The 21593-nt window shown below is 44.0% G+C and overlaps 2 protein-coding genes and 1 long non-coding RNA gene across 9 annotated transcripts; 2 read left to right on the forward strand and 1 right to left on the reverse strand.

Annotated features, from left to right (window-relative positions):
• Window positions 1-198: 198 nt before the first annotated feature.
• TMEM263 (transmembrane protein 263) lies at window positions 199-13548 on the forward strand. Of its 3 annotated transcripts, XM_084524818.1 has the most exons (6): window positions 199-303; window positions 1441-1594; window positions 2547-2611; window positions 3659-3778; window positions 7460-7529; window positions 11720-13548. In XM_084524818.1, the coding sequence occupies exons 5-6, from the start codon at window positions 7466-7468 to the stop codon at window positions 12004-12006; spliced, it is 351 nt and encodes a 116-aa protein (XP_084380944.1). In that variant the 5' UTR covers window positions 199-303; window positions 1441-1594; window positions 2547-2611; window positions 3659-3778; window positions 7460-7465; the 3' UTR covers window positions 12007-13548. The 3 variants fall into 3 exon arrangements, with proteins under 3 accessions (XP_084380944.1, XP_084380943.1, XP_084380945.1); XM_084524817.1 differs by lacking the exon at window positions 1441-1594 and having other exon boundaries at window positions 214-303; XM_084524819.1 differs by lacking the exon at window positions 1441-1594 and having other exon boundaries at window positions 243-307.
• A 2822-nt stretch (window positions 13549-16370) lies between these two features.
• On the reverse strand, window positions 16371-21492 carry MTERF2 (mitochondrial transcription termination factor 2). 5 transcript variants are annotated; one of them, XM_084524774.1, is made up of 4 exons: window positions 21357-21492; window positions 21020-21134; window positions 18756-18917; window positions 16371-17827 (listed from the first exon to the last, which is right to left on the reverse strand). In XM_084524774.1, the coding sequence occupies exons 3-4, from the start codon at window positions 18805-18807 to the stop codon at window positions 16620-16622; spliced, it is 1260 nt and encodes a 419-aa protein (XP_084380900.1). In that variant the 5' UTR covers window positions 18808-18917; window positions 21020-21134; window positions 21357-21492; the 3' UTR covers window positions 16371-16619. The 5 variants fall into 5 exon arrangements, 4 of the variants coding, with proteins under 4 accessions (XP_084380900.1, XP_084380899.1, XP_084380902.1 ...); XM_084524773.1 differs by having other exon boundaries at window positions 21306-21385; XM_084524776.1 differs by lacking the exon at window positions 18756-18917.
• On the forward strand, window positions 18931-20545 carry LOC311439310. Its single transcript, XR_014694648.1, has 2 exons — window positions 18931-19629; window positions 19720-20545. It is a non-coding gene; the product is annotated as an uncharacterized lncRNA (long non-coding RNA).
• Window positions 21493-21593: the final 101 nt, after the last annotated feature.

Genomic DNA, 21593 nt, shown 5'->3' on the forward strand with positions numbered 1-21593 from the left:
TTTGGCCGCGCGCCCCGCGGCGCACCGGGGGCGACCTCCCCGCGCCTCAGGCGGTCCCGGGGCCGCTTCAAAGAGCCCGGACCCTCCGACAGGGGGGTGCTTAAACCGGGGGGGAACCGGGGGGGAACCGGGCAGCACCGAGCCGTGCCGGGATCGCTACCGGAGGCGCCTGCGCGGCCCCCCGGCCGCCGAGGGGCCGCGCCGGGCGCTGGGGCGGGGTCTGCGGCTGCCGCCGGGGCGGGCGCCACGTCGACAGCGGAGAACGGCGCCGGGGGAAAGGCAGCGGCGGAGCCGGGCCCGGGGGTGGGTGAGCGAGGGACGGAGCTGGGGGTAGCGGGGCTGTGGGGGTGTGGGGAGGCCTCGGTGGCCACGTCAGGGTCGAGGGGAGCCGGGGCTGCCCCCCGTGTCCCCCTTCAGTGTGTCCCGGTCCTCGGGGGCTGCTGGTGGTGGTGGTTGGGGACCGCCCGGTGTGGGGTGGTGGAGAGAAACGGGGGAGAGGTGGCTGGGTTTGTAGGGTTTGGGGTTGCTTTTTGGGTTGTTTTTAGGGCCGCCAGGCGCGGCTGCCTTCACCCAGCCCCGGGCGTTTACGTGGTGCGGCCTGAAAATACGAGTCCAAAGTGAGTCTGAGCCGTGTGTGTGTGTGTGCACATCGGTTTTAGGGCTGCTCAGTAAATCCTGCCTGGACTTTTATTTATTTATTTATTTATTTATTTATTTATTAAGCTCTCTGGAGCGGTGTTTGGGTAGTGCTGGTGTTGCCCCGCCGGCGCCCAGAGATCAACCCCAAAGGGTGGTCCGTCGCCTGGCAGCGAGCGGGTCGCGATGTCACGTTTCCAGCAGACAGATGAGAAACCCTTGGGGGAAAACGCTCATTATTCTTCATTAGCGAGAAGTTTCAGCGGCTGCTCTGTTGCTGGCTATGAGGTAGTGTCCTACCCCATCTCCTAGGGCAGGGCGCAGGGCTTGTGGGGTGTGAAAACCCCCCGAGGAGCAGGGACGTTTGTGGGGCGGCCGCTGCTGGGCCGTGCCCTCTCTGGAGCTGCTCCCCTGCCTTGCTGTAACATCCTGGGCAGAGTAAAGGTGGTGTGGTTTCATTTCCACCAGTGATGCCTCTTTTTTTTGGCTTTAATTGCGTGGGGGTTTGTATATTGGTCTTTTTTTTTTTTTTCTTGGTTCACACCTAGAAACTTCTGATGAACTTGCCCTCGTTTTTCCCTGAAAACTGTGTCTCGCTCCTTCGAAATCGGCATGCTCAGTTTCAAGCCCCTCTTGCTTTGTATCCAGAGCTGAGTTTTGAAACTTGGCTTTTAAACAGAAGGCTTGTTGAAATGTCAGCTATGTTCTTGGGTTTTAACTACACACTTTCTACAAGCCTGGATTTGTTTTTTTTTTTTTTTTTTTTTTACTCCAGTGCTGTTAGCATCAACTTTCTTCTTTCAGAAACTCAGTCAAGTGCCTCCTTTGCATGAAATAGCTGAAAAACACATTTCCACGAAGGCTGTGCTCTGAGGGTTGCGTCTGAGAGAGCTAACAGCACTTAGCCCTCTGGCTCGTGACATGTTACAAGCACTCCTGCAGGGCGTAAAGCAAGCAGGCAAGTAGTCCAGGGATCAGTTGTGCAGCTTGAAGAGCAGTCACGGGTGGGATCACCTTTGTGGCTTTGTGCTTATTTCCCTGTTTAATTCGGAGAGCAGAACACGGTTACTCTGTCCAAAATGCGTTTCTTAAAGTATCATCCCTCGAACAAGTTTTTTCATGTGTGGGGGATACATCAGGCTTGCTTTTAAGTCTACTGCAGCCGGTGAAAGGGAGACAGGGAGCTGCACGCGTGGCGAGGGCTGGTGTCTTTCCTTCCAGCTCTGTAGCTCAGCCCTCTGACCGCCCAAGTTGATGGGCAGAAGGAGGCTGCTTGTTCCGCGGTGGACAAAGACGAGGTAGCTGACGTGAACTTGTGCCAGGGGGGTAGATCCAGCGCTGGCGCGGTGCTGCCAAGCGGAATTGGCCTCATCCTTGGGTAGTTTCGTTGCTGCCCACAAATATCTGAGTGGTGGCGTTGAAACAAGCCAGCTCTCACTGGCTGCTGCTCCGGCCGGGTTTGCTGAGCTGAAACAGTAGGGCTTTTTGTGTGGGAGTTCAGAGAGGCAGCACGAGCATCATCTGAAGTTGGGGAAGCTGCACGCGCGTCCGTAGCGGTTAGAGCCCGCTGCTTAGCTGGAGGCTAACGTTTTATACCAGTCGCTGTCCAAGAACCGCGGGCTCGTTAAGGAGAGGTTGCGTCCTGACATCGCCCAATTGCCACACGGTGTAGTAATCCTCGTGATAGCTCACAGATTAAGTAGAATCATCTCTGTTGCTCAGGAACGCAGAAGGAAAACCAATGTGTTGGTGAGATAAATCGCATACGGTTCTGGCTTCTTAAAGCCGTGCTGAGTCTGCTTCTCCCTGCTGCGGGGCTGTGGGTGTGTGGTTCCCACCTATACACGTGGCAGGATCATGGCAGTAGCACTGTTACGTGAAATGTCATTAATCTACTCCCGTTCTTGCAGGTGTATGCAGAGTGTCTTTGGGGTAGAAGCTGACCGGGCATCTCCTTCACAAAGGAATATACTTGGTGAGAAATTTTTGTTTTTAACAGCTTGGATGTGAATGTATGTGTGGCTCTAACTTCACCTCCGGAACTTTGTAGAGCTTTCATTCAGGGCCCACTAACAGCGTCAGCTCTCAAATTACAATTCTCTTCTAAACCACTTCTTTCTTTATGGCCATGTAAAAGTCTAAAACTTACAGATATTTCATATTCTGACAGTATGGAAATAGGGGTTTTCTTCTTCAAAACCAATTGAAAAAGTGAGTTCCAGTTCTTCTGCTATGAAGGCTGATCCATATTTCAGTGTATTAAAACATATGATAAATGATCCCTTACCTCTTGAATGAATAGTACATTCATGAGCGTGGAGGGAAAGAAGCAGAAGGTAGTTTATACATCTTCTTGTTCAAAATCTCCCTTAAGACCTGCGTTTATTTCTACTGCTTCACTAAGAAAACACAAAGCTTATTTACTTACCTGCACAAATGACAAAGGAGACTGGAAAGTGCCGCTGGTAGGCCAGATGTGTGCTGCCTGATCGTCCATATGAGTTCTGCCAGAACTCAAGGAGATCTAACTCCCTGATTCTGTGTGATCACTGAGTGTGTGTGAAATGAAGCATGAGTCTTTTGTCCCGGTGACAGGAGACATTCAATCTGAGATCACAGGATGAAAATACCAGAGAGATCTATTTTGATTGCATCTCCCCTGTCCTATTTTTTTTTTCTTTTTACCAGTCGTAGCAAAATTTGAAGAAAGTTCTGAAAAACGTATCATAAAAATTCTGAAGTTCAGCTTTGCCTTGTTGCATGTGCTTGCAATACTGCTAATTTTGCTGTTGTATTCTGTGTCTCTGCATGATTCAGCGTACAGGGAACTTTGAATCTGTAGCTTCTGATCTAAGTTCCCAGGGTGCTTTAATCAATGCCGTGTATGAATGACCTAATTCTACCCACAAAACCTTATCCTTGTGCCTCCAGATTAGTGCCTTAGGTGTTGGCTGAGAGTTTTAATCTCTTCTGTGTCTCATGAATTCTGTTTTTTCTTTTTTTTGTGGGGACACACCTTCAGCAGGGAGAGTGAGAAGGAACCTCCCTGGGGATACACGGCAGTCTGGTGACAGAGGACCCCCTTGCAAGGTGGGACGTACGAGCCTGGATCTTATTAGACCAAGGGGGTGTTGAATTGTAGGTGAGTGCTTTCACTAGGATGATGTTATGTAAAAGATAGAAAACCAGAAACTGTTTGCTAACTCCATTTTTTAATGAAAAAAAATATATTAGTGCCCTCTACTTCTGAAGATTACATGAAGTCTTTTGCCACCACAAAGTTATTCCATATCCTTGACCTCCATTCAATAGAAATATGTTAAATCTCTGAACAGGAGCCAGGTTTGGGACATGGTCCTGTGCTCAGAATTTCCCGTTCACCAGATAAGCTACACGCTGTTTAGCACACAGGATTTTGGGTCACATTTCGGAGGCTCTTAAGTCTCCTGACACACAAAACTAGATACAACAATGTACGCAAACTGTAACCTAGATATCTTAAAATTTCATGCTCGAGCCCTTTGTTGGAGGTAGGTCTTGGTTCTGTGTTTCACTGAAGAGCTATAGAAAAACAAAAGGACTTGTGATTGTGCTTTGTGAGCTCTCCTCCGTGCCAAGTTCTGTTTTGGGTCAAGCTGTACGCCTTTTCTGACAGTGATTTGATTCTGTTTTCCCTTACGCTGGGGCAGTAGGACAGCCGTGAAACTCCTCACGAGTTCATTAGGTACACCTCTTGCAGCATCACTGGAGTGCTTCCAGGCACCCACAGAACCATGCATCACATAAAAGCTTTTGACTTTCTGGTCACCAGATGCCTCTCGGCTCTCTTCTTTCTAGGATGAAATCAGTCCCATCAAGAGTGCCTTGTTTTTCCTTAGCTGCTTTGTTCAGACCAGTGAAGTTCTCTGCTGACTTCTGGGGTCTTAAAACAGCAGTTACCGTAGAACACCATAGTCCATATAGTTTTAGGAGAGTGCAGCATTTCTGTGGTTTAAAAGGAGTTGTAATTGTAATAGGTAGTTAGAAGGTGAGGGATATATTGGGTAAAAATCTGGTGTATTTCTTTTTAAAAGAAAATTTATTTTTAAAAGAAAAGTAGCTTGTGCTCAGAATTTCCATAACCTTGACCTTTTGGGGAAGGTAGCAAGGGGAGGGAATGCGTCATTGTTTTTATGTAGTGCTGCAATTTTTCACTTTTTTTTTTCTTCTCTAATACTTTGCCACTAAACCAGAAGCCCTGCTGTGAAAGTCTCCTGCCAACACGCTGCTTTCCTCATCTATCTTTGCTAGGAGCTGCACGTAAATCAGACAGTCGCCTAACCTGGATTTCAGGGAGCTGCGAAGCAGTCTTTTCCCCAGGTTATCTGTTTGCCAGATTTACTCTAGTTCTTCCTATTGGGCAGGGCTTGTCTTTATTAAATACTTGGATACAATGCCTGGCACAATAGATCCTTGATACTTCATTGGGGCCGTATCTACTACCAGTGCTGTTGTGTCCAGCACTTCCCTAGTGGTGGCACATACGAAGCCTTACACGGAGTCTTGGAACACTTCCTACCATTTTGCCATATTCAAAACTAATTTCCATCTGTCCTCTAAACTTGTTTATAATCCCAGTACCTTATCTGTGCCTATGAAATTATTTTTTTTCTGAAGCTCTTAGGAAGAATTCTTGACAGAACCTTTGGGGAGTTCAAGCAACGAATTTCAGCTGGGGTTATTTTGGGAGCTGCGTGCGGGCTAGGTATAGGGGATTTAAATGCATTGTAGAGGTTGTTCTTCGTAACGACTAATTATTCTCTGTCCTAATTCATTTGGGTCTCCCTTGAGTCTTTACAATCATTTTTGTCACTTTTCCTGTGTTTGAAGTAAGACATGGTAGGTTGTAATCTTTTTTCTTTTTTTTTTTTAAGGATTTTTCCTAATGCAGCAAATTAAAATCTCCTTCCTAATGCCGTAATCATCTTAATGATCAAAATGACCACCTGCTGAGTAGCAGCACAGTTACTTAGTTGTGCACAGAAGTTCCGATTGAAATGTCAGGCCTGTCAGTTTCTTGCAGTGTCTGCCTTATGTTTCTTACAGTGCTTGCTATGTTTGTTTTGAGATACAAAAACATCCATTTGTCTCATCTCAGTGAAGACGAAATCCTCGTATATGTCCCAGCTCGCAATAATAATGAGAATGAATGCAAAAGAATCGCTTGGCACCGAATCTGGTCCTTTCACAGAGCCCTGGACCGCCTCTGTTTCTCCCTGGGATCTGTCAGGCTCTTAATTTTTTTAACAAGGAATTATATAACTGCTACATTTTCCAATTGCCTCTTAGCCTTCGTGTATTTAGTCTTCCATAATGATGTGCTGTTAAGCACTTCCCTGTTTCTCAGCTTCCACGTTTGCATTTCAGGCTTTTGAAAGGAGTTTGGCCTTGCCATAAAATTAGCCATGTTGGCGGTAGATGTTCTTGCTTGCTTTCCTGTTCAGCTTCTTGTGTATCTAGAGATATGTAGAGTCATGAACTGATGCCCTTAGTGCTGGTTGTGAGGACTCTTTAATATTCAATTTCGGCTTTCTTCTCATCCAAAGATCTATCACTCAGCGTGTGGGTGCCGGTTCTTACTGTGATGTTTTGACTTTGTAATTACATTGTGAGGGTTTTAGCTGCTGTTTCCCAGGTGAGTCTTCCTACCCTTGAGTTCTGCTTCTGCCTCCTCATCCCTCTTCCAGATCTCAGCCCCTGCTTTCTTCTCACCCACCTGAACTGCGGAGAGGTCTGGGCACGGCAGGAGGGGCTGGAATTCTTCTTGTGGTGGTCAGTGAGTCCAGGAGGAAATTGAGTGATATAAAGGCCTTGTGCTTGGTCAGGGAGAAGGGAAATGAGAAAGTCAGTGGTGAGGCAGGAGAATGGAAGGATGCTGAGTGGCACAACGCAGCTTCTTTTTTTCTTTCCCCTTTTCCTAACCTCAGTACCTGCTGAGGAGGGAACTGAGGGTTGGGGAGGAGGTAGGTCTTGGGGCTGAGGCATGCATTGGTGGGGGAGGTCCTGCACCAGGCATTGCTTTCTTCCCCACAGGAGAGGGAAATGCAGTGAGCAGCGCTGCTGATTTGAGCTTTCTCTTGTGCTTCCCCTTCCCTTTGGGGACTGCTGTGCTAGAACTGCTCTAGGAAACAGCTTTTGGTATTTTTTCAGTAAATAACAATAATAAAAACCTACCTGTTTCTGAAATGTTTTCATTGGAAAGTTTGTGCATAGCTGAAATACTCCAGTTCCGCTGCTATCGCTGCGTTGTGTAGGCAGTACCGTTACAAGATAACTAGCGTGCTTTTATTGCATTTACTTCAACTCTTTTTTTTCTGGCGTTTATTCAAATTCTCCTGCAAGGACTTGTTTCTCTAAGCTACTGCTTTCTAGGTCTGAACAGATCTTAGAGGCATGCTGTTGTTTTTCTAGCGTTCGCCAGTAGGATCACTAACCTTTTATTTTGTAGTGCATAAGCATAGGCTATCGCATGACAGTGGCTGTTTTGTTTTCATGCTGTTTTCTCCTGATCACTTCTTAGGTTTGAGATGTGCTTAGCATAGGGTGACCGCTCCCTCCAGGCCTGCTGGCCCGATAGGGGCATCGACTCCTCAGCTATTGAGTCTGGTAGAATTGTGCAACAGCACAGTCTGATGATAAAAAGTGCAGTAATTAGGCAACAGATGCTAGCTTCTAGTAATTAAAAATAAGTTCTTATTCTTGAACTATGTGAATTTTAGATTCAGGGGTTACATTATTGCTTTGGCAGAAGAGATGTACAGAATAATGTGAATTTATCTTTTAGGCAATAATGAATCAAAAGGACAAAAATCAACAGGAAGTCCCATCCTACCTTCATGATGAACCGCCAGAAGGTATGTACTAGTTTCCATAATACCAAGTAAGTTTACAGAAATTCACCTAAAGTGCAATTATTTGAAAGAAAACAACACCCTGCAACCTAAACTCTCTAACTTTGAAGTAACGGTAAATAACCCAGCCCTGGGATAGGATGGGCCTGCAGTTCTTGTTCCCTTCTGCATTATCCTGATAGAAAGCCACTGAATACAATTTAATTAATAATTCTATTGATAAATTACAGAGAAGGTGGGCAGATACTGTAATTTGCAGATAAGTTTCAAGAGATGTGAACTGATCTGCTGAGCGTTTGTTTCTGCTGCCCATATGTGAGATGAAAAGAGCCCAGCTTCACTCTTGGGTGCCTTGCTGAGTTCACAGTACTTGTGACTTTGAAACAAGATGTGCTTGCTGCTACTTCTGCAGAGTTTTTTTCCATAATAAAGTTAATTGTGGTTCTAACTGTTGACTTAATCTCGTGTTTCCGTGAAAACAAAGGAACGCTTGACTTTGTTAATGCAGTGGCATCTTGGTCCCATGAACCAAATGAATTTTACATCAGTTATTAGATCTGAAGAGGAAACGAAGTTGTGAATGAGCAATATTCCCATCCAGGCTGCGGACCAGCTGCACTGTGAGGAATGCTGTTTGCATAGCGTGGCTGGGAGCATACTAGATCAAAAACTGTTCTTGGCACAGAAGTTGTCTGGATTTTGTCTTCTTGTACTTTAAGACCAAATGTATCGGGTGTAGAGGTCAGCAAGTCCTGATTCCTCTCGTTTCATTACTCTTCCATTTATAATGGTAATTTAAAGCTCTGTTTGCAGGGTATTCTTTCTCCAGCTTTTATGTGTCATTTAACAGAACAATTTACTTCACTTGAACAACAGTATTGTCCACTCGCTGCAGCTGACTGGGTTCAAGTGGAATAGCTTGCTATTTTCTTAACGACTATTAGATGGGAAGCGCAAGTACGAGGAGATGAGAGGAAAGGGAGAAATAGTTCTTGGTAGCACAGTGGTTCTTAAGCCCTACTATACATGAACTTGTTACAGGGTAATGTTGTTAGAAGAAAATTCTTCTTTTTAAGTGCTTAAGGGGTTGTCAGGATCCTAGAAGCATTTCTGAAAACAAATGCCAGGTTGGAACCTGTGCCCTAGTGTGTGTTAACATTTTAGTCTAAGTTCATAGTGTTTTTTTTCCTTTTTTTCTTCCCCCTTAAAGATTGAGTTGTGTTTTTAACACATTAAACCTCGCACATACAATTTTAACAGTGGCCTGGTTGGTAAATCATGACCAATTCTTCCATCAAGAAGATGGTGAAGGGATTTTTTTTTTTAATCTTTCTAGAATATTGAGTAGTTTGTCCAGATCCAGAACGTAACAGCAGGGCTCTGTCATCACTCACCAGTGCAGGGTTTTGTTTAAAATTTGTGAGTAGCTAAGACTTGTTTTTTTCTGCACAGTTTCTTATTTCAATATGAAAATAATCAATTTGGGTATGTAGCTTAAACAGATGGAGAAGGCTGCCATAGTTAGGAGGAGGAGTGGAATGAAATACAACTCATCTTAATGGAAACACCATCACTGAGAGCTTTCTTTGCCTTTTGCTTCTGCTTCATGGGCAGTCTTCAAGCCCTATGAGTTAGTAAAATATTGGAATACCCTAGAGCATCCCTATTTTAGATGTCATACGAGGCTGTCATATGTGATATGCTTACAGCATTGCAAAAAGATGGCCAGTTGTGGCTGGAAGGCTACCAGAGCGATGCTGGCAAGAAGATTGGCTCTGAACTGGCTCCAAAGAAAATTCTTAGAGGAAAGGCTCCATTCCAACACCAATTTGCTGTTTTGGTTTGCCGTTTTTTTTGTAAAGATAGAAGTATTTCCAGCTTGTCCAAATGACACTTGACCAGCTTGGTGCCCAAAGACTTTAAGGAAACGAGTATATAGAAGCCTTTCTGCTCTTACTTTCTATGAGTAATGCTTTTCTCGTGTTTTACTTTCTTTACTTTTGTGGTCTGTGCTCAAACTGTGGTTTGCTGTCAGTGTCTTTCAGTGGGAAGCTGGTTTCAAGGTACTGTGGCAGAGCCAGTCCCGATCAAGGAATTTGTGTCATTTTCTCCCTAGATCTAGCAACATGCTGTCTTTAGCTTTTTCGTACTGATAAGGAACGTGGAGACCAGGAATGTATATTCTAGAACAGAAATAGACCAACAATTAAAAAAAAAAAAAACTTTTTAAATATTTTTTGTATGTAAATGTTAATTCCAATCTCTACTTGCTTGTGTTGGCAGTGCATTTGTGCTGGAGATGTTCAGGCTGAGGGCTACAGGTGTAGAATGAACCAGCAAGGCTATTTATTGCCTGGCTTTAAGTAAAAGGCTGTCATTTTCCTAGTTTCCACAATCCTTTTTGTTATTCGTACAGATTTCTTAAGAGAGACTAGTATAAGATGGAAGCATTTTTAGTATCTTTGCTTCTTTGAGTGGCACTGTTGCTCTTCTATGACTTTTTTGCGATATTTAAAAAGTTCTCTCATTTGGACAGCATCTGCTGTTTGAATAATTTTGGTTGCACACTTAGGAACTCTGATTTCAGCATTTTTAAAAATAAATTCGGAGTCCTGGGTCACTTGTAGTGTTAACCACAAAGTCACTGCTTATCCATGGGAAGTTGTTCACCTTAGTTTTCATCTTGTAGTACGTGAGTGCTGGAAGTTGACTCTTGGAAACTCTTCTCAGTGCAAGTTGCCAACAATCAGGAGAGCCTAAGAAGGTGTCATGGGAGACAAAGACCTCTTCTGCTGGCTCTCCTATGGCACATCACAATACAGAGTGAATGTGTTCACAGGGGCTGTGTAAAGGTCTTCGATGGATCTAGATCTGATTTTATTTTTGTATTTTTTGTCTAACCCGTCTAGATTTGTTGTCTTCTTTCAAGCATGTTCTTTCTGCTGCAGACACTTTCCCCTCTTTCTTTAGTGTTTGCTTCTTCCTTGGCTCTGCTCACTGTAGTTCCACTTGCTCTTTTCTTGGCTCCCCCTGCTGTTTTTCCTTAAGAAAGGGAAACATATCCACTAAATCCCATATATTACCTCCAGGCAGGTAGAAATTACAATAAATTCAGTGACTCTTAACGTTCTTGTTAACTAGCTGTCTCTTGACATTGTTTCTCTGAAACTTGTTCTAAAATAGTATGTGGGATTGGTGAGGAATTAACAAGGCAGGAGCTGAGATGTGCTTACCTGTCCAACATGGTTGTAAAGACTGGAGATTTCTCAAGGTTTGCACCAAAAATACCTTGCAGACAAACATGTGCCAGGCCTAAGCTGGTTTATGGGTGTAGTAGGTGACAGATTCTTGTGTGCTTGTGTTAACATACTGCTTGTGCAAAACAAACAGCTTCAGAAGCCCTGTTGTTTTCAAGATTGGTTGGAGTTTATGCAGTAGTGGCATGTGGGGTTACAGTCCTAGCTCATTTTAGAGACAAGGTGTGTGTATCTGCAGGGTTTTGAGGCCTACAGCTAAAAACATGGGCTACTTTACTAAACTGGAGGACTAAATGGCTAGTTCTGGGAGTCTTCCTATTACTCTAATATTTTCTGTTAGTTTGAAGCTAAGAAATTGTACCGCAAACATGGAATATGAATCACTTTACGGCATACAGCAAAGAACCATGCAAAATACAGGTTAAACGTAACATTAAAAGGGAAGAACAGATTCAGACGGTCAACAACATGCAGAAATCCTATGGCTTGAGTTTTGTTTTTGCGTGTCATGTTGGGATTTCTGTTGGGAGCCCATGAACACTGCTATTGGGGACAATTTTTTGCATGTAAAGAGCTCATTTTTCACCTTTCCTCTCTGAACTACTGAAAACACCTTTTAGGAAGAAAATTAGGTTTGTGTAGATGTTGAAGAAGGGAAATGATACTGTGAGGCCTTTGCATCAATTTTGTCCTCATACTTCTTTTGACTCCTGATGGCTCTTCTGTTCATAACCTTCTTTGCCTCCTTTGTGCCCCCTGCATGCAACCCCTGTAAATACTTCTTCAAAACAATCAGTAGCAAGGAGAGAAACAGCTTTCTCTCAAGGTGAGCTCTTTTCAAAGAACAGCTCTTTTTTTTTTTTTTTCATGAATAACTCCTCTGAAAATGCTTTCATCACGGTGCTGTGATTGACTCGATGTTGTTTCCTCCCCCAGGTGCGCTGAAGGACCACCCGCAGCAGCAGCCGGGCATGCTTTCCCGTGTGACTGGTGGCATCTTCAGTGTCACAAAGGGAGCTGTTGGTGCCACGATTGGGGGCGTTGCTTGGATTGGAGGGAAGAGCTTGGAAATTACCAAAACAGCGGTCACGTCTGTGCCTTCGATGGGAGTAGGGCTAGTCAAAGGGAGCGTTTCTGCCGTGGCTGGAGGTGTTACAGCTGTAGGATCTGCTGTTGCAAGTAAAGTGCCTTTAACAGGAAAGAAAAAGGATAAGTCTGACTAAAGCCAAAACTGAGAGACATACTTGATTCTCCAGAATATTACATCGGCAGCGTTAAAATCTGCTGAGATTTGGACCATGAGAAGCCATGCGTCTTAGACACTCCATCTTCTACAGAGCTGTGCAAGTAACTTAATTTCATCTGACAAGGACAGAAGCAGCTTGGGTAGCACAGTGTCTGAAGATTTGTTAGAGCCTAGATTCAAGCTTTGTATCTGGTGAAATGTTAACACTTGGTAACTATAGAAGTGAGTACGTGTATCTGAAGGGATTATACATATTTGAATATTCACTTACTGTAAGTCTTGCAGTTTTGGACTAAAATGTGAACATAGAAACTTACCTTGGTGATGTCTGCCGGACCATCTGTTTGATGAGGTGCCGTTTACTGTCCTCAGTGGCATCCACATCCTCCTGCTAAGGATCCTTGAGCTGTGTAATGGCATTATTGGATGTGCCTAAATAGTTACAAAACTGTGTCTGTAGGAAGCCTGGAAACTATCAATGCGTTCTGCCAGAGCGAACTGGCAGCAAACAGAACTGGAGGTGTGCAGAAATTGGAAACGAGTGGGAGATAGGAGGTGACAAAGTTTGTAATGTGGTAGAAGGGATCATAAAAACTAACTTAATGCCTTATTCGAAAAAAAAAAAGTCTCTTTACTAGGTGAAGCTGTGTAAGCTGTGTCCTGTTGTTTCTGTACAGTTCACAGAACAAGCTTTAGAGACTCTGACTCCTAGTATCTGAAACTTTTAGTCAGTTTTTACTGAATACAAGATCGCAAAATCTCAGGTGTACTTAATGATATGCATCCATTTCCTGCAAGTGCAAACTTGCTTCTGATCAACTTCTTAGAGACACTAGAAAAAATGAGGGCTTCATGGAAACTGGGCAGGTGTTTGTGGTCATCTAGCACAACTCTGTAACTTGAAAGCAATTACTTGGTGTAGCTGGGAACCACTGAAGAACTAGCAAAACTGTTTCAGCTCCGTGGTGTGCCAGGTTAGTTCCTTGCTCCGTTTAAACAAATGCAAGAATTTTTCACTACATCTTTATCTCACACTTTGCATTTTGATTTTGAGGAAATGCAATACTTTTATTTAAAAAGAAACCAAAAACAGGCGTATGAGGCCTTAAAAAAAACCTTATATATGTCATCCAAGTAAACTGTATATTGACAGACTCCAAACTTTGACACACCTCAAACGAGAACATCTGTAGGTCCTCTGCAGTATGTGAGGCAAAATGCACTCCGAAGACACAGCTTGAGGTTGCCTTAAAGTAGAAGCTGTTGGTGATTTTTGTTTTTTGTTTTGTTGTTTTTTTTCCCCACGTGCTGACTTTGCAAATAAGTAACTTCTTTGGAAGCCCGTAATAGAAGGCTGTGAACATTGTGTATGCAGTATTTTCTTAAACTCGTGTTCCTACAAAAAAAAAAAAAAAAAAACACTTCAAAGCATGTAAAAGCTTACTTTTTCAGTGGCTATGGCTGTACAAGAAGGATATATAGGGAGACTTCTTAGAAATTAAAAGAAAATCAAAATACATCACGTGTCTAAAACTCGCTCCTATGTTTATGGGTGTTGAAAGTAAACTGTAAATTATGGTACAGTAGCAGCCCAGTCTCTCTGAGCCATTGGTACTTCAACTGCAGTCTGGAACAACTTTATTTGGTGTCATTGATTGCTGGTTATGTTGGTGGCATGGTATTACCACACATAATGACGTGGGGAGGTGGGGACAGCAAACCCAGCAGGTAGAATTCTCTGTTCCTGTTGTTAGCTGCACCAGCTGCTTAGCTCCAATCTGCTGGAAGCATGTGTTGAGGTAAGTCTATGCAACAAATACAATATTTAACTATTTTTGTACTCAAAAGCTAGCAGTGCAGCATGCGGTTTGGTTTAAAGATCCCAGTTAGCTACAGAAACAAGTTGGCTTGGCCACAAGAAGCAATCAAGCTGCAGCAAGGGATTTAATGTGGTCTGCTCCCCCCGGTTTCTGATGCAGACGTACCCCAGAGTGCTACCAGTGAGCTCCGTGAGCCAGCTGTTTGGGACCACAGTGGGATTTGTGACACTCTATCAAACCCTTCCCAATCATTTTCCGAGGACACAAATGTTGAACTGGTCGTACCCTTTTTTTTTTTTTTTTTATGGCATTCTTTAACTTTTATGCTATGAAAGTTGCTGCAAAATGAGCATGGTCTGAGATGAGCAATGTTAGAGCTGTAAAAAGCTGCCAGCACTTCATTATGTTTTGTTCTTAGCATATCCTGTAGTTATTACTTCTGAATCTTGTAAGTGAAATGCTTTAACGTGGCACATGCTTTGAGTTTTGGAAAAGAGCTTTGTCCTATATTCTGCGTATTTCCCACTTGCTTACAAAAGTCACCTCCTAAAGAACTTGTTCTGATTCTGTCCTGGCACTTGTGAAACATTAAATTGTTGCTGTTTCAGACTTTTTGAAAGCTTCCTTAGTTACTTTGTGGAGAAAGGCAGATGAGTAAAGGCTTAGGTGTGACTCTCCATGCTGTATCATGGCCTAGGGAACCCGGATCTAAAAAACACTGAGCAGCTCTTGGCAAAAACCTCACGTTGCTGTGAGGTTTCTGTGGTGTCTGCACAGACACAACGCAAAATCCTCTTCACTGCTTGGTTGTTTGTTGTTTTTCTCTTGGGAACTAAGGGTTGGGGAGACCCACTTTTAAGATGACAGGAAGTAGAATGGAATGTGGAACCTTAATTAAAAATAACAATTAAAAAAAAAATTAAAAATTATTTTCCTGGCCCCCCATGAAGGCTACTTGTATGCCTGACTGCTCATTCTATAGCGAAAGGCTGGGCTGTGGGCTTCTATGTGCAAATATTGAGTGGTATAAACATTCACTGTAACAGCAAGAGATTAGGAAGAGGATCTCAGTGCTGCAGTAGTCTCTAAGAAAATGTATTTTATTTATAAAATACAAAATATATAAAATTATATATTTTTATATATATGTAATTATTTCATTATAAATGTATCTGGGAAGAGGCAAAGGGTTATGAATGAAGGATTGAATGAATTTGGGTCTGCTGGTATGGAAAAAAGAGTCTCTCTTCCTGCTTTCGTTTCAAAAGGGGAAGGGCGGGGGAATTGAACCATTTGGAAGGGAGAATGAGCTTGGGATAACTCAGGCTGTGGCTCTGTTAAGGAAATATGTCACTTTCCTGTTTTCTCCACTGCCACTGGAAGTACTTGAGGTGTTGGGAATAAGCTGTAGCAGGAATTTTTAAAACCAGATAGCTGTAGAAATGCCGAGACTTGTTTTTATGGAAAACGTTCTCTTATGCCTTGGCCTCCTTCTCGTCCCTAAATCACCGATCATTTCTGGGGTTCATCATTGCAGTAGATTGCATTACGAGTGCCTTCAGAGAGCTGAAATGCCCCCTTGTGTCTGCGGGGAAGGAAGCTTTCAGCTTCAAATACTGTGCTCTTTGTCCTTCGGTGCTCAGCTTTGACAGTCCTAACGTGACAAAGGCAGTGACCATGATTTTAATACGGCAGCCCTCCCAGCTTCCTCTTATAAAACGATCCTTATAAAAGGAGCTTGTAAAACTCTTTTGGAAGAGGCAGCAGAGAGGTGGCTCATCCAGCCAGATGTTTCCAGCCCTCCCCGAGCTCGTGGCCGCATGAAATCCTCGTCTTGTGCAGCCTACCCTCCGAATACGTAACTCAATACCTGCTTTCCTCTGTAATTCAAAACTCCTCTTCGAGAAGGGAACACCCCTGGCCACGCTGCCAAAACGCCTGCTGAAAAATGACCTTGGGGAATGGCCCAGGGGGGTGTGTGCCTGATTTATGCCCTGCTGTCACGGGGGAGTGGGTATGGAATGGCTGCTTAGGGCAGCTTGTGGGGTGTTTTGGTGGTAGTGGCTTTTTTGAGACATAAAATCACTCATCCTAATTCTACTGAGAGGATCTTTAATGGGGCTACGATTTCATACTATTATCCACAGACCACATGTGAAAAGATATAAAAATTCCCCAAGAACTTAAACGCTGTCGGATAGGTACTATTTTAAAAGCCAGCACTCGTCAACAATTATCATCCAGTGATATCTGAGAAGTTGTCGCCCATATATTTAGAAACTGCGGCAGCTGTTTGCAGAGCTGATGGTCATTTTTAATCACCAGTGGTTTACAGGCTGGAGTTTTGTTACACCCATGTAGCAGTGGGGCTTCTTCCTTTCCCCAAGCATTTGGGGCCCATCTGAGTCTCTCCCTAGCCCCTACCCCAGGCTGGAGTGTGCGGTGATGGCACTGAAAAGCCAAAGATGCTCGTGGCCACTTAGATGAGGAAATGCAACAGAACCAAAAAGCCATGAGATGCTCCCTGGGGGATAAACGAGTCTTTATGTACACGGTGAATCAACCTTTCCCACAGCCAGCTTCTACGATGCTACCTGGAAGCATTAGAAGGCTACAATTGTACAATGAAGTTGTGCATGTAAACCCACACCTGGACAAAGCACAGCTATGACTACAGTCTGGTGAAGATGACTTTTGTTTCAGCTCTTATCAGAGAACCCAGACCTCTTTAATCATTTTCTTCTGCATAACTTAAAATACAGCATTCAAATTAGTCTTGAGTGTTTAGAGGAGCAACAGGATTAAACATTGGTCTCTCCTTCTTTGACTGTATCTTGCCGTAATTGACTTCAAAATCTTTCTTAGTGCCATTTAAGCTTTCTAGGCTTCCGCTCGTTACATTATATCCCAAAGCAGAGAGTTTTTTAATTCTGTACTGGACAATTTGCGTTGTCAGCTCCAGCACCATTGGTGTCTCTCTAATCTGCGCGATAGAAATTCCTTCCTTCAGCAGTCCTCCGAGTCTTTCTTCCAGAATTGGCACAGAATAGTAGAGAAGGGCCGGGCATTTCAGCACTAGTTCTTTTAATTCTTGATCGCTGCACTTAAAGATGTTTTTGGAAAAAAGCATGCTCTTCTGCATAGTGGTCGGAGTAAGCTGAAAAATAAAACCTTTAAGTTTAGACAGCAGCTGTAGTACTTCTTGGTCACTGAAATCACTCTTCTGGAGAAATTCCAAGTTCTCCTGGATTGCAGTGGAGGTATTTAATAAAATAAATGGATTCTGGCTCAGTAACTTCAGTATCCAGACCCTCATGTTGGCATCAGAACCTCCTAAACTTAGATAATTTCTCTGTAACGTCTCTATCACTTTTTTATTTTTTTCAACAGGACTGTAGAAAATATTGGGTGCGCTTGTTAAGAACCGGGTGATTATATTATTCTTAAGTCCTAGCTCTTGAAAGAACAGAATGTTTGCTTTCTGGTTCTCGTGATACCCAGTAGTGAAAAAAGACTCTGGAAACTGCTCTATTAATTTAATCAACTGTTTTTCATTCTGGCATACTAATTGCCATAGAGCTCTCTGAGCGTTTATCTCTGCAGGACTACGGAGAATTGCCTCTGGGCAACGTTCTAAAATATTGGCTACGGCGGGCTCATCTGCTCCCATTTCTTGTAAGATGCCAGCAACTTCCTGAACGTAGGCCACCTCCTGGAGAAGGACCCACTCCTTCAGCCTGCGTATTTTCTTAACGTCGACCGACAACCTGTAGAGACTCTCAATGGTCTTTTTATTTTCCTCGCTCGATTTCGTATCGGTTGTATACGTGGAATGTGTTAAGAAGCTCCTGTTTGGTGCTTCAGTCCGTGAGGACAAAACCTTCAGTCCGCGGTTACAGTACTGAGATCTCGCCAGCAGGAGTGTGAATGTATCTCTTGCACCACGAGCGACTCCTCTCAACATCGTGGAATGCAGCCCTGTGCAGAGAGAGAAACAATTCTTTGAAAACACATTTAAGGCACAAATTATACCTCGTAATGTTCTTGGAGTCATTGATATTTAGACTGAGCTGGCAGAAGAAATCACTCTCAACAGGATCTTTTGTTATTCACACAAAACTCAGCATTCGTGCTATAAGGAAGTGGGGGAAAAAAAAGACTTCTGAAAGGTTAATGTTCTGACTGATGCCTCACTGGAACAATAACTTGCAGATGCAACAGACCTGATACGGGGGCAGCGCTCCATCCATGTAAATGCTTGCTTGCTTGTCACACCAGAACCAAACTGTCAGCCACTTCCTGCAGCTGACGGTGTCATTACGTTACAGCTCACTCGTACTGCATTAGAAGAATGTTTTATGCAATTTAATTTGACAGTAATTCCACTAAATGAATAGTAATAAGAAAAAACAGCTTTAACGCCTTTCTTAGCTCGTCTGAATGTATTTGCTTAACTGCTCAGGCATTGTTTAGAGCATGATTTGTTCCTCCCTGTGTCAGAGACCTCCCTGGTGCTCCTTCAGCAGCAGTTCACAGCCTAGCTGCTTTATAAAATCATTCTCCTTGCAATTAAGGCAAAAAAAAATCATCAAAACCATTTGTGTATGTATGTTTCTCACTAGCTGACTCTGTTAATTGGGGCTGAATAATCAAACTGGTATTTTGGGGGAGGAAGCAAGTACAGCACGTCATCTTCAGGCCTTCCCTTGCCTCTTCCAGTCCCTACTTTGCTACAGCTGCCCGCCGCACGGACACCTTCTTTCTGTCTCCAGGTAATTTCTGTCACTGCCACGGTGTGGCTGAGCTGGGATCCAAACACCCAGCACGAGGTAGCTGCGGAGAACCCGATCCCCCAGCTCTGCTCGGGCTGAGTGCCAGGTGCCACGAATATCACGTGCAGTGCCACCTGCTCCGCGACGGCCGGAGGAGCTGCTGCAGCAGTCACGCAGAGATGTCATCAAGCGTATCTTTAACTTCCTAGGTGGCGGTTTTGTAACAACCTTCTGCAAGCACCCTGTGGAAGTGAGAACTGCTGGTCTCTGAAATGCTCGTGCTGCTTAAAATCTCTCTAAGTAAAAATAAATAAATAAATAAATGAGCAGAGATACAATTACTTTGTGCGTTTGGCAATCCTATTTATATAGCTGCTTTCTCCCACAGCACAGTGTGCTTCAAAAAGTACCCACGTGAGCATTAAGTAAGACTTATTTTTTTGAGAGGAAAGACTGTTATCATCATCCACTCTAAACTCTTGCATAACGTACGGTAAGAAGCCTGTTGCAGGAACAGCTCTATGAGACCCCTAGAACCTCATTTATAGCTCGTCTTTCAAGAAAAATACGTGGTTTGTTTCAAGAACCTAAGTGGTAGAGCCTCCACCGAGTTCCCAAGTAGTGTTAAATATTTTCCAGCAGTAAAATACTTTTTCTCAAGAAAATGTATTTGCTTTTAAGTTGATGATTTTCAGTTTCTAAATCCAGACTCTTATTATGTTACAGCGTCATAAACTAACAGATTAAGACTTACAAAAATAATTTACTACGTGCAAGCTTACGTTAATAACAAAATGCTGTGGTTTTTTTGTTTTTGTAGCTTGGTTTTTAGTGTTGTTTCAAACCTCTGAGGCAAACTCTGACGGTCCAATGAAGCATTATGTGCCGTAACTGCAGTGCTAATAATTTTATCTTCATAAACTTGGTGACTGTAGAAGTGCTGTCCAGTGAGCTCCAGCACTGAACGAGTGATTTTCACAAGTAGCTGTGTACGGGCTCTGCATGGAGGTAAGCTGCAAACTTTTCCTGTGCTGTTTTTTGTGTCCTGAAAAAGTGGCTGCTTCACAGGGACTGAAAACCAAAGCCTTTCCTCCATAGGAAGAGGCACACCTGCCTGCGATTGTAAACTGTGAGTAGGTCTATGGAATTCAATGGGTCCAGCCAAATCAAACCCTGAAGGATCAGGGCTTTCTTCATTGCTTCAGCTCAACTGGAAACTGCCAGCGAAATACAGTATTGTTAAAATTGTTGGGGGTGTCAGATGATGCTTCCAAAGTACAAACTGGAAGAGTAACCATGATTTTTATTTCAATGTGTAATCCCACTATTAAATAAAATTGCCTTGTGAGTAATGCAGTCACTTAAAATACAGTCATTTTACCAATTAGTTACCGAGCTCTTTAAAAAAAAACAAGGCCAAAATCTGACATAGTAAATTGTGCTTTTCTAAAACCTGACATGGAAATTATTAACTTTGCTTAAAAGAAGCTTTATATTGTCTGAAACTGTTTGACATCACAGTCTTTTTTTTTCTTGGTGCTAGCGAGGATCTTCCACGCACAAACACTGAATATGGTAAAAGGAAGAAAACGTTATTTGCTAAACAACCTTTGACCGGGATACTCAGGAGCCCTTCTAAAACATTAAGCAAATTATCGCATATTAAAACAAGTTGAATGGATTTTAATGTTATGGTGTACTACAGGAACGGAGAAGATGCTTAGGAGTTATGATTCGGTGTCTAAAATGCATTTCAGAGACTGTAAATGATAATATCACATTTCCTGGCTATTTAACCTGCTCCAAGAGTTCAGAATTCTCTTAAAGCTTATACTGACTGCTGTTCCCGTTGAATGCAGGAACCTGTTGCAACTTTTTAGATACCGATATTGCTGTGGGGGTTGCAAATTATTTGATTTAAAAATAAACGAACAGCCCAGATCAGTGTTTGCTCTCACTGCCAGCAGCACCCCCTTATCAGCAGGTGTCACCTCAGCAGTGAGGAAGTGAACCAATGTCTGCCTGGAAGTTATCACCAGTCCCCCTGGCAGCAAACTGTACCCACAGAGTGTAGCAGTACTGTGATTTTTGTTGTTTAGTTGGACTCATGCATGTATCTTCTTCTATAGGAAAGGTCTGCTTCGAATCAGCTGGGTAATTTACCATTCATTTCACTCAGAAATGTAGGTATATTTTTAAAGAAAAACACTCTTGTCCATGTTGTATTTCTTCACAATTTTTTTCCACTGAGGGCACAAACAGTGTAACTACTCCTGCATGCTGGTCAGTACCCTGCTCCTTACAGCAAACCTCAGCCAGATTTTAGTAGGTTTGTTGGTAAGAAACCACTACATGCTTAGCTTGCCCTTTGCCTTGAGCAGGAAGAATCAGTATCTACCTAGAAGAGCGCGGCACAGGCTGGATTTGAGCAGCTCGTGAAGAAGGCTGGCGCAGCAGCAGGTAGTTCAGTGGAGAAACGCTCTGTAGCAGCAGCTCTATTTCCCTTTCCACACCTGCTGACAGAAGGAAAGGTTACAAAACCACGCGAGCCCAAGGCCGCGCTTTCCAAAACAGCTACAGAAGAAGCAAGGCGGCCCCGGCAGCCCCACGCAGGGGGCTCCCCCACACGGCTCCATGCCCGCAGCAAGCTCCCCTCACCCCACAACCCCCTTCCCCGGCCTCACCACGGCCCCACACGGCCGGCAGGGCCCCGGCCCCGCTGCTCATCGCCTCACCGGGCTCCCTCCGCCTCTCTCCGGGCCCTGCCGCCGGGCGGGGCGAGCCGCAGCCGGGGCCGGGCGTACCCGGCAGCCCCGCCGCCATGGCGGCCGCCTCCACAGCCCCGGGGACCCCCCGCGCGGCCCCCGCCGCCATTTCAGGGCTGCGGGGGGGTCCCTGGCATGGAAAATCGCCTCAGGTTCTGCCACCGGTTAAAATAGGAGTTGTTGTGGTTAGGGGTGTTTAGAGGGGAA

Source organism: Aythya ferina (genome assembly GCF_964211825.1).
Source record: "Aythya ferina genome assembly, chromosome: 1".
In the NCBI taxonomy this organism is placed as follows: domain Eukaryota; kingdom Metazoa; phylum Chordata; class Aves; order Anseriformes; family Anatidae; genus Aythya; species Aythya ferina.